Genomic DNA, 12,363 nt, shown 5'->3' with positions numbered 1-12,363 from the left:
AAGTTGAAGCCGCGAAAAGAAAAGAAATCGTGCAAAGTTGCACCCCTGCTAACCAAGTACCGAAGCCATTTCCCACTAGGAAATATGTCAGACGGTAGAACATCTGAATCCTCTCTCCCAGAGATCATGGGAGGAGGCCGCCTAGTTACCTCACTATCCGAGGAGCTAGACGAATCGTCCTCAAAGTCCTCTCTCGGAACTCGAGGACGGCGCGCCACGTTTTTGCGTCTCCTTGGAGGATGGGTCGTTCTAGCACTTCCTCTCTCGGGGCACTGTGAAGATTCAGCCCCCCTCCTCGCTACGTAAGGAAGATTTGAAAAGAGAACATGGCTCTCCTAGGGTGCCTCCCATACACCCACTTTGGTCGTTTGCTTAATTCGATCCATGACTTCCTGCATAACGAACATGACGTCTAACTTAAAAGGGAAGTAAGGCAGCGGAGGCCTCGTCAAATAAAACCGTCGAGGAACACGTCCATGGTAATATGCCTCCCCAACATTTGATAATAAGAATGCATAGGAAAGAAAAGACAAGTAAAAACAAAGAAGTGGCTAAAGAAGGGGACGTATGACGATCAAAAAGGCAAGGTAACTACTAAAATTCGGCTCCCAAGAATATGATGAACAAGAACGCATGAAGAGCAGTTTGATCTTCAAAAACAGAAGAATCCTCTCAAAAATCTCAAAAATCTCTCTAGCTCTCTGAAGTTATTAAAAGGAAATGAAAGAGTAGAATGAACCCCTACCACGATTTATAAAGGGTGGCAGATGTCAACACATGGTGCTCATGCAAGTCAGCAAAAGTCAAGAAAAATGCACTAACGGTACAGATCATCCTTCTTGAGGGGCAAATGATGTGGCTAAAAAGACTTGTCCTCCTTGGACCAACTGTAACGCGACATGTGGCACCTTCCATGCCCTGTGTCATACACTCTGGATATAACATAAACCTTGTAACTTGATTACATGGTAAGAATGGCCCAAGACAAGAGAAGGCCCAAATACTAACCGCGTCACTGGAATCCTCTACCTCCATAATTTGATAAGAACACATGTCCTCATCTTCAAGGTTAACCAATCAGATAACTAGGGTTTTAGAAACAAATCCCAAAACCCTAGCCTTATAAATAGTTTATATCCCAAGGGAAAAGGGGCAATTAATTCATTCTCACCTACCTTAAGTATTCTGCTCTAACTTCTTTTTAAAACACTTTTTCTCCCTATAAAATACTTACTTAGGAATCGGAGGGAATATTCCTACGGGATATTCTTATTTTGCAAGTTGTACGAAAACTGTGTCAGCGCATACTTGATACCTCCGTGGAAAGGGTGACATATCAGCACCAATAAAAGTTCTCACATCACATAACATAATTAATAATCAAAGTACATTATATAAATAGCGCCAAAAGTCAAATTGTATCAACTAAAAAAAAAATGAGAAAGTATTTGTATAACGTCATGGAGCAAGTTTCAACAATAACACACGATTGTTCGTAATAAATAACTTTTTTGTTCCATTTACCACATAAGCAGACAAAACACAGGCTTACCAATCTTTTATCATTAAGAATTCCCAAACAAAAAGAAAAACTTACGGTTGAGAATTTCCCTAAAACATATTTCTAGCACTAGTAACAAAAACTAATATTCCTAAAATAAAAGGTAACGGAACCCCTTCTGAAAATATTTGGAAACACACCTTGCTAAGTCAATCAGCTCTTGTGTTAAAGATTAAATTTGAAGTAAGCAAATCAATGCACATCTTGTTATGATGAACGTGTATAGACCACCATCCAAGCTCCGCAACGGGTTTTCAATGGAAAGTGACAGTAAACAACAAGCAGCTCGCAGATTTTGGGGGTCACGCAGCCTGAATGAGCACTTTGCCTGAAAATCAGTATTTGTGATAGAAGGTTCAGGTGTAAGTTTTCAAAATAACTACATGTAGTACACTACACAGACTGAACATTTCCCTGCAACTGAGCACCGCTTTTAGTAACCCCATCCTTCCATCCTTTCTGGAAAGCCCGTTGTTCCCAAATTGCAGTCATTTTCTTCTGCGACACCAAAGCTGCTTCAGCTTTCTCCCTGGCTTCCTCACAGGTTTCCATCCCTGAATTACACTTGTCCGCCTCCTTTTGATACTGAGAAGTGACCTTCTTAGCTTCCAGTAAAGCCATGTCAGCACGCTTTTGATTTTCTGCAGCTTCAGCTTCTCGTAATTTCAGTTCCTCAGCTAGTAGTTCAGCAAAATTCTTTTCAGTGTCTTCACTGACCCCTGGATCATGCTTTGAACAATCTGATTATTATGAAAAAAACGAAAATGCATCAATGACAACACCAGGACAAATTACTGCAGAGAAGTTTAACAAATAGCCTGTCCCAAATACTCTCTAACAGCATTTATACCAGCTAGTTAGTAGTTATTCTAGATAGAATTGTCCAAGCTTTCACTAGATACACTCATGACTTCAGACTACATAGTCCTTCAACAGTTCAACGGTTCAACAAAAGGGCACTTCTGCCACCATGAGCAGGCAACACAATGTTAAAGCCCTGCGGTCTCGTTTATAAATCAGATTAATGTCTTTATAAATATGAAGTGCAGCACAGAGCTGAAGTAGTTTGGAAAAGTACTCAGACTAGTATAATGAAGTCAGAAAACAATGTAATCAGATTAATGTCCTTTATTTATTTAAGTGCAGCACGGAGCTCAAGTAGTTCGGGAGAGTAGCATAATGAGGTCAAAAAACACCCAAAAATATTAACCCTTGAAAGTTCATAACACAATTAAACGCCTCAAAAGCAATGCTTGTGAACATCTAGAATGATCCAAGCAGTGCCAACACTGCCAAGCGGCTCAAGCACGAGGGAGAAGTGTTATTGCAACAAAATAGGTAATTTCCATAATACCAAAGCCATGTTGGGTTTATAAATAAAATATGAAAAAAATATATATAAAAAAAAAGCCGGACATAAATTATTTATACTCTAATTCCAATACAGTAATTTTATCAAGAGATTAGACTTATCATATAACCGCATTTATTAAAATGGCTTTAATATGAAGAATATTTTTCAAAGGAAATTTAGGAGGGAAAACTAGCATCAGCAGCAGTCACTTTATTATAATACAAAGATAAAGATGGGATAGATAAATAGCAATAGTCGTTCAAATTTGCTATAAGGAGAGACAATCGACAACACAAAATGCATCTAGTTATGATTTATGAACTCTTCTGGTTCAGCCAATGGCTTGAAGATGAAGAAGTTGAAACTGAAGCATGACTTGGTTTAGGTGTAAAACACTTGAAAGTGCAGAACATGAAAGCCGAACTAGAGAAGGTGAGTTCAGAGATTGGATATGGTAGATTTCCTAACAGTTTGATAAAAAAATAAAAGGTAAAGCTCAGTAGTGTACTACTCTCTAGTGAGACAATCCCACAGACCCACAGCACATAGAGATCAAGAAGGGTATACAAAAGAGGGATAACAACTTTAATAGATAGTCATACAGATTAATGAAAGCTGACTGAATACATACAAATCACAAAAGGAAAACTAGTGCCCTATCTCCGGTATTGGGCAAACCGGCAAACAATCTAATCTTAGACAAAAACATTATAACAGAATGACAGAAAATATTACATAACAAACATAACTTACAACCTAGTTGGATTTATGAGAGTGTACAAAAGGCCCAATCTCTAAGATGTATTTATCATCTCTCGACCACAAGACATACGTTTGGGGGGTTCATAAAGTGTAAAATGAGAAACAACCATGATTATGCAAACATAATTTACTTTCACTTGTGTGTGTAATACAGCAAACAAGGAAGAAGTATATGACTACTGGAACTTTCCTTCAGTTTTCAAAGAGAAAAAGTTGGTTTGTAGTTCAACCGGGTTCAAAAAACTACTTCACATGCAACACGTGAGATGAACCTAAGAGCAGTGGACCTACATCAGTCAAGACTCAATGATGCGAACATAAACACAAAAGTTGTTGGGTATGACTCTTTTAATTTCTTCCCTAATTAGTTTTATTTTTTATTCATAGATTTGTTTTACATATTTAGTTGACGTAAAATTTGTATTACCCTTATAAAAGTAAACTTTCGGTTTTGTATTATTGAAGTCTAATATTATAAAGCTTCAAGTGTTTGTTAGAAACCTATCGCATGCTTGTGAGGTATTAACTTGAGGGTGAATTTCTTTAATCAAGTAACCGTTTTTGTTCTAGCATTTGCTCTTGGTAGCTTAGCCTTTAGAGAATTAATCTAGAGTAAATCCTTGGGCGTATTTAGATCACTAATATTCACATCAACTTGGTATCAAAGCAAAGTTTGTGATTCCTCCTGGTAGCCAAATGATCGAGGTTTGAATCCACAAAAGAGAAAGAAAAAAAGTGAAGTTTGTATTAGGTTTGCTTGGCCGTGGTGTTTAATTTGGGATTTTGTTCTTTAAATTGCAGTCTGTTGCTACGTACGTGTGGACATATACTACTCCGTAATATTTTAAAACATAATGTCTACTCCTTGATTTTCTTTTTTCTTTTTTTCTTTTTTAATTGATTTACCCTTTAAATCCTATTTAAAAAAATTAATGAATATTGAATGACTATCCGTATATTTTTCATTAATGTAATTTACATTCATAACACCCTATTTCATCAATAGTAGAATAAATTGATTAGTTCATTGTCCTTTCAACTTCTATATCAACGTATGTCATTATGTAGATTTATTTAATTAAAACATATAACCGTGCATAGCAAGGCAAGTAGTCTGATTAACTTTGGCGTCTTTAAGTTTGAGAGTACATTATTTTGTTGCTGTAAGTTAATTGAGACAGTATTAATTTCACTTGTGTGAGACAATTGGTGATAAATATGGTTCAGATGAATTATTTCAATATTATAGATCGATGTTACGGCTTGATGCATATATTTAGCAGATGTTCTTTTTGTCAAAGGTTCGGTCATAAATAATTCTTCTCAGTGCATTAATTCAAAACATATTTCAATAGAACAGTGACTACAATGGGTAAATGAAGATATTGACCTACTCAAAAATCAATTCGTACTTGAGTCAGGTACTTCTGATCAGGAAAGTTTTGTTGTTGAGAACTTTATTGCAGAAATTCAGAAGAGTCAAGCTTGTAGATTGAAGGAGAAGATACAGTAGACATGGCTAGCAAGTTGGAGGTGGAAAATACTTCAGATTCGATCGATAAATGCTAAGACAAAGATAGAACATCATGTTTTTAATCTCTCATGGTGTCAAAGGTGTGAGTTTTACTATTTTTTGTGGCACAAATGTGTAGAAGAAGAGTCATGTACGGATCTTTGATACTATTTTTGACCCTACACCCCAGGTATATTAATACTTTTGGTGCTAATCCGTGTGCATACCGTCTACTCAAAATAATTAAATTGAATGATCTATTTAATTATTAGGTATGGTTAATTTTACAGATTAAGGTAACCACTAGTAATTTGGTACAATTTGGTTCGTCAAATTATGAGTACTAGACGGACTTTGGTATGCTGCACCTTTGCGTTTCATGTGCTGCGTGCAGCTTGAAGCATTTTGGGAGGAATTAATCATGTAATTCAATTTGTCTTACTTTCAAATGGTTCATGAATGATTAGCAAAGAATGTTCTTTAGTTCTTTAGTGGGATTAATGTTGCAGCAATTACATGAAGAGTTCCGTGAACTCTAGTGGAACAGAGATTTGAGGACAAAGTCTTCCGGAGAAAGGGAGGATGATGCGAACGAAAATACGGAAAGTTGTTGGATATCCTACTCTCAAGAAAGTGTTTAGAGTAGAGGGGCACTTGGACTTTTTAATTGTTTTCCTAGTTAGTTTTATCTTTTATTCATACATTTGTTTTACGTATTTTAGTTGACGTCAAATTAGTCGTATTATTCAGAGATGGTTGAAGTTTAATATAAAGTATTCAGTGTTTTTGTTAAAAAGGTATTGTATGCTTAATTGTGAGGTTATTATTAACTTGAGAGTAAGTTTCTTTAATAAGGTAATAAAAATCGTTTTTGTTCCAATATTTGTTCTTGATGGCTTAGCCTTTAGAGAATAAATCTAGAGTTTATCCTTGTGCGTATTAGATCATTAATACAACATCATTCGAGACTTTGGACTGTTCCACAATACTAAAACAGCATGCCTAGAAGGTTCAAACAAGAGAATTATCACCTTGGAGGAATGGCAAGTAGGACAAGGCCAAACTGGTGGTAAAACTAGTGATTATTACAAGAAGATGTGATTACCCTGGTGTGTAATTTAAAACCTCTCACTTTCTTCTCCCCATGTGCTCTTTACAAAGCACGTGGCTGAGGCAAATGCGAAAGGGCATGAAATTGCACCTGGGTGTAGGAAATTGAAACATTAGGAACAACCCAACATCAGTTTGGTAGCTACACTAACACAAGAGTTATCTGCATAATGAAACACACTCCCCGGTGATGGAGAACAAAAGACAAAAAGCTATATCCTATATGCCCACTTATAATTATTTAGCTGAGACTATAGAGCATGTAATCTACTGATCATGACTCCTACTTCCTTCCAAACCCCCTTTTTAGTTACACCTCATTCCATACTCCCTCTTCGGAGATACGAAAACAATGTACATCCTTTGAAAACTACAGGATGATAACAGCGGAGTGTGAGGTGAAAGATAATATAATTATTTATTGTGACACATAACTTTCCTATACCAGCCTAGATAATTTATTGAATGAGTTGCAAGTTACGGAGCTAAGACCCGTATAAGAAATGGTCGCATCAAACTAGGAGAACTGAACATGACAAGAGCACAACTCAAATAAATGGTATGATGTGTGCTCGGTTTGTAAATGTTCCAAGAGCTTTAGGAGGTTGAGGATAAAATAGGTGTTTTCTCCTTCTTCGTTGATCACAAACTTTTAATCCCTTGTGTGAGCCTTGATGACACTTCATATTTCAAAAATGAGCTAGGAAGGATTCCAATGACCTAGACAAAGTATAGGGGCCACCTCTCTAGTGAAATGGCATGTTGTAGCGCACGCGCGCACACACACATATACAGACACATTGAAAAAAGAGAGAGACGTAATTATGGCATACAAAAATAAACCTTGAGAACTAGTTGACAAAGCTAATGAGTTTATCGCTACAGTAACTGCGGCCCTTGTCTCTGTGGGGGAGGTAGTACAATAAATTTCCACATAAAATCAGATAGTACCATGCTGAAACAATATGAGGTACCAGTACCACCAAATAATCATCTTCCAAGTATTGCTTTTGAGTTTTGATACATACCAAAGGCCGCTTTTCATGATATACACCCCCTCTATATGCCACAACACATTATCATGTATAATAAAAATATCAACAAGGCAGAGAACTAAAGACAGAGAAAGTAACATATTCTCACCCAATACATGCTTTTATAAAACCATAACAAAGAAGAATGACTAACATAAATAATGACTTAAATAACGAACAATGACTAACCTGTAAAGGAAATATTGCTCAACCCTGCAATAGCCAAACAAACATAAAGAACAATTAACCAAAGGAAGAAATCAAAGCTCAAAGAACAGGTAAAAACCAACATTATCGAAACCCCATACTACTGGTTCTTTTTTTGTTTTATTTTTTGAAAAAGGTAAATTTCATTAAAAACACAAATACAAGGGTCTAGAGGGCATACGCTCACCCTAGGCGGAAAAGGTCATTGCACACCTTGTAGGGAGGGTTTCCAAAAACCAAAACTGCCCTTTTCATATTTTTTGAAACAACAGAAAAGAAATGCCACAACATGGAACAAAGCAAAGGAAGAAAATAATACGTATACTATGTACAGGGTGATTTCAAATCAGTAACTGTTATTGATGAATAGTACAAATCACATAGCATAATTATAAACAAATCGACTTTCAAGATATTCATTTAAACTAATGCTTATTCATTTAAGCTCAAGTTTTATTCATTTAAGGTCCAATTTTACTGATTTAATCTCAAGTTATTAATTTAACGGATTTTTCATGAAATACCCCTGAATTTTTGCAAAATTCACCAAATGCCCCTCGACTTTCAGAAATTCACCAAATGCCCTCCACTTTTTAACAAATACACAAGATACCCTTAATGAGCATTTTCTGTCAATTCTGTTAGATTACCGTCAACTTTACCCCTAATTAACTCTATTATTCCTAACTTATCTAATTATCCTAATTAAATTAAAAATAGAAAATAAAAAATCCCTTGTGTTTTTCTCTCTCTACCGTTCATTCTCTTTCCCAAATGAAAACCATGGCAGCCATGGCAGTCACCACCATGGTCATCCCCTTTCTCTCTCCTCATCCCCTTCACTACCCCTATTCCTATTCCTCTCCCCTTCACCAACCTATGAAAATAAACAGACCCAATTCGCAGAGCCTTATATACGGGATTTGATCTGGTGCATCACAACTCCATCAAACAAGGTCTTCATCCCTCTGATTGTATCATCACCATCGTTAATCGTGAATTTCCATATGTTGTTGTTTTCATGGTTGTTGCTTATAAGTTTGCGGTGGTGAATATGTTGCCAGAAACTGTAACAGTGATACTAAAATTGGAGGTGGGGCTGCATTGAAGACCCGCTTGCCGCGGCTGTTACGGCCGTGCTCCGATCGATTTTCGTCTTCCCCTGCTTTTTCCGCCGATGCACCTCCTCTCCTTCTCAATTTTTCGGCACCGCCGCAGCAGGTTGGTTGTCGGTATGAGTTGTTGTTGCTTCAATCACCTCTTCATTAATTTCAAGAAATCAAAATCAATTATTGTGAAGGTATATCTTGGAAGATTAATTTGGAGATGAAATTCTCGAATGTCTGTGGAATTGATGAGAGGGATTTTGTCAGTGTTATTGAAAGGGACTAAGGGTAAATTAATTAGTTGAAGTAACCCAATTGCACTCCTCCTCTCCAATTGTATTTATGGTTGATTTAATTTCCAGAATTTTAGTTCTCTCTCCATATGTTCCCTGAACTTGTGAGGGTTTGTTTGATTTTTTTTCCCCAAAATTTGTAAGGGAAAGAGGAGAGGAAGCTCAGAAAATCAGAGAAGTTGCAGAGGCAGGCACATGCGAGGTAGGAGACGACAGTAGACATATCGATGGTGTGGCAGGGATTAGACATCCATGGAAGAAGGAGAAAGGGAAGATCCATGGAAGAAAGAGAAAGGGAAGATAAAAGGGGCGAGGAGGAAGGTTAGTGGTGGGTTGGCAGTTGATTTTTTTTAATAGTAAATTAGATTAATTAGGAGTTAATTAGTTTAGTTAAGAAAAAAGTTAACGGAAAAGTTAACGGAGCTGACGGAAAATCTTCATTAATGGCATATTGTGTATTAAGTTTATGAATAAGGGTATCTTGTGCATTTGTTAAAAAGTGGAGGGCATTTGGTGAATTTCTGAAAGTCGGGGGGCATTTGGTGAATTTTGCAAAAATTCAGGGGTATTTCATGAAAAATCCGTTAATTTAATTCAATTTTTCGTTTTAATCTCAATTTAATCTCAAGTTATTAATTTAATTCACTTTTTCGTTTTTTTTATTTCCACCTTTTTTTGGTTTTTCTTACCGGTTCAATTACGAAAATGTCATGCTATTTACAAATCACAGTTATCGATTTTCAATTTCCCCTACATCTATGCTAAGATTAATCAAGCATCTTTTGATTTCAAAAGCCGGAATCATAATCGTAATACAATAATGACCAAAATGATCATTCTTCAATGTTTCAGCTTCCAAAACTTAAAACCCTTTTGATATCACCAATTACTATTTTTTCTTATTAAAGCAACAGCAAAGAACTTAAAATTCAACTGAACGCAGACAGATAGAAAAACAGAACCTAAACTTTTCCGTTTCCCATGATCCAAGGCAAGATTTCAAAGCATGCCAATGATCAAATGAACAAAATAATTCATATTAACAGAGTATATACCAAATCAAACTATAATACAGATTAAAACTCCAATCCGAATGCTACAACAACTGAAATTGGTACCAAAAAACTTGATCCAGATCTGAAGAGCTTACCATCGGGAATAGTAATCAGAGGCGGAGAATCGCAATTACAGGAGCAAGGAGGACAAGAAACGGAGTTTAAAGAAGACGACGTTGAAGAGGAGAGAGAAACGGGTGCGGAGCCTTCCAGGAACTGCCAATAGAGTGGAGGTCCTACGATGTAGGCAGCAATGGAGAGAGCGATAAACCCTGATGTTAGCTTCAATGCTTTCGGACTGCAAAATCTATGGTGGTTGGCCACCATTGTTGTCCTACGGAGCTCTGCTGCTTTGCGATTCGCAACCAGAGGGGTCGTCACTTAAGAGCGTCGGTGGGCACTGAGAGTGTATATCAGATAATTTAATGCTTCTTAGTTTTATTTTCTTCGTTTGCTCAACTAATAATCTCAACTAAAAAATTAAAAAAATATATATATATATTTCTCTCTAAACGCCCTCCCCTCCCCGTAAGAACGTGTTCGGCGGTAACATTTTGACAAATTTAATACACTACTCGTAAAATTTGTAAGTATTTGATAAGGTAGCGGTTTAGATAGAGGTTAGCGGTAGAGTAACTTTTGTCAAACGTTAAAAATAATAGAGTTTGAAGTTAGCGGATAGCGTTTGATAAAATTATAATGAAGTTTTAAACAAAATATATAGTTTTTAGTATTTTACATTCTCAGCCGCTAATTTTACCAAACACTCATACTAGTTATTCGCTACTTTGACAACTAACTGTTACGTACCCGCTATTATTCACCGCTATCCGTTACTCCAACAGCTACCCGCTACTCAATTACTAAACGCTACCCGCTACCGTTGACTTCGCCGAACAGGGCCTAAATAACCAAAACCCAAACCCTAGGTTTTTGCAGCTTGCCTGCGGCTTGAGATTGCCTCTCAAATTGGGTCCCCAGCGAGCATCTGTAACATACAGGTATCTAGGTTGTTCGTCGGCGTATGTAGCTAGCGACAAAGTTTTCGACCAAGGACCGAAGCTAGGTGTTGGGCTTCAATTTTTTGGTGGTAGGAGGAGGGCGGTCGAATCCCTCTGCAGTACCTTTGAGGTGTCGTCGACAGTAGTTTAAATCACGCGGCTTGTTTGCGTAGTAGATTCACCTTGTCGTGGTGCAAAGTGGGGAGGAACTTCTCAGATCCAATTGCAACAAATAGTCATCACAATCCAAAGCTTTCCCGAACGCCCCCGTGTCTCATTGAATGGATACTCTGAGTCACATTCCAAAGCTTTCCCGAACGCCACCGTGAACTTCTCACACACCGAGTCACATTTTGTGGCTCATTTGGTGTGTGAGCTTATGCTCGCAGGGTCGTTTCAACCATCTCGTGGTTTTTTGGTCCTTTCGTTTCTTTCTCCGTCTTTGCACGGTCCCCCAAGATATAAAAATGTTTTATGTCAAAAATCAGTGGAAAAAAAATTATGGCAAATGCATACATATCGTCAACACGAAATCATCATTCATAACAATCAAGTTCGGTTTAACTGTGATACACGAAATAAAGATGCCATAAACGAGTTTGAACATGAATTGGATGACAAATATAGATGCCATAAGATGTTCCATTAATCAAGAACCTAACCGAACCAATACTATTCTCAGAAGTTAACTTGGTCGTTGGACAACTAAAAAAGAGTGGCCAAAACCCACCACTAAACCAGCACAAGCATTGCCAATCATATGGTGATACAGTCCAACACAACATACGAAACACCACATAAAGATCTACTAAATAAACATGGTCATTTACATGCATGTGTCTCAAGAGAGATTATTGGAGACCTACGTCAAAGGAACAAACTTAACCCCTTAGAATGAGCACGCTCGGAATTAAAACCTGCCAAAACGAAATAAAAAATCAATAGATGATTAGACAAAAGTGAATTCATGTCTTTTATAAAGGGTTGTTTGAACCAGAAAGAAAGGACCATTTTGTATGTATTTCCATAATCCAAAACACGAAAGGCATGGCATAATGGCTGGTGTTGACATAACGAACCATTTATGCTTTAAACTGGGAGTTTGACCGAGTTCTTCTACCATGGAACAATTCTTCGCAGTCTACTTTAGTGCTTGAAGGATTCTCATTCTCCAGCTCTATTATCTAGTAGCATTTTCCTCCTGAGAACAAAAAAAGGGAGCCAAACCCATCAGACCAATAGTAACTTCTTTTTTCTTTGTTCTATTTTTGTAGCCCATAAACAAAAGTAGCAATAAGCAAGGTGAAATTTCTTAAATGCAGAATAAAGAAGACCAAATTTAGAAGGCAAATTTGTTAGAAACCACC

General features: G+C 37.1%; 1 protein-coding gene and 1 long non-coding RNA gene across 2 annotated transcripts; one reads left to right on the top strand and one right to left on the bottom strand.

Moving 5' to 3' along the window:
* Positions 1-1,434: 1,434 nt before the first annotated feature.
* On the bottom strand, positions 1,435-10,453 carry LOC110778704 (uncharacterized). The gene is made up of 3 exons (XM_021983258.2): positions 10,091-10,453; positions 7,524-7,547; positions 1,435-2,301 (listed from the first exon to the last, which is right to left on the bottom strand). Exons 1-3 carry the CDS (start codon positions 10,320-10,322, stop codon positions 1,955-1,957), a joined length of 603 nt encoding a protein of 200 aa, XP_021838950.1. The 5' UTR covers positions 10,323-10,453; the 3' UTR covers positions 1,435-1,954.
* LOC130472459 (uncharacterized) lies at positions 8,246-9,414 on the top strand. The gene is made up of 2 exons (XR_008932768.1): positions 8,246-8,497; positions 8,606-9,414. It is a non-coding gene; the product is annotated as an uncharacterized lncRNA (long non-coding RNA).
* Positions 10,454-12,363: the final 1,910 nt, after the last annotated feature.

Source organism: Spinacia oleracea, chromosome 4, assembly GCF_020520425.1.
Source record: "Spinacia oleracea cultivar Varoflay chromosome 4, BTI_SOV_V1, whole genome shotgun sequence".
NCBI classification, from domain to species: domain Eukaryota; kingdom Viridiplantae; phylum Streptophyta; class Magnoliopsida; order Caryophyllales; family Amaranthaceae; genus Spinacia; species Spinacia oleracea.
Note: the sequence above shows the minus strand (reverse complement) of the source record. Positions and strands in the feature narration are given on the sequence as shown.

Excerpts from the sequence above, each read along its gene's own strand:
- LOC110778704 (XM_021983258.2), bottom strand. The coding sequence starts at position 10,322 with ATGGTGGCCAACCACCATAGATTTTGCAGTCCGAAAGCATTGAAGCTA. Across the intron at positions 7,548-10,090 it reads TCTGATTACTATTCCCGATG|GGTTGAGCAATATTTCCTTT; the intron begins GTAAGCTCTTCA and ends TGGCTATTGCAG. Across the intron at positions 2,302-7,523 it reads GAGCAATATTTCCTTTACAG|ATTGTTCAAAGCATGATCCA; the intron begins GTTAGTCATTGT and ends CATAATAATCAG.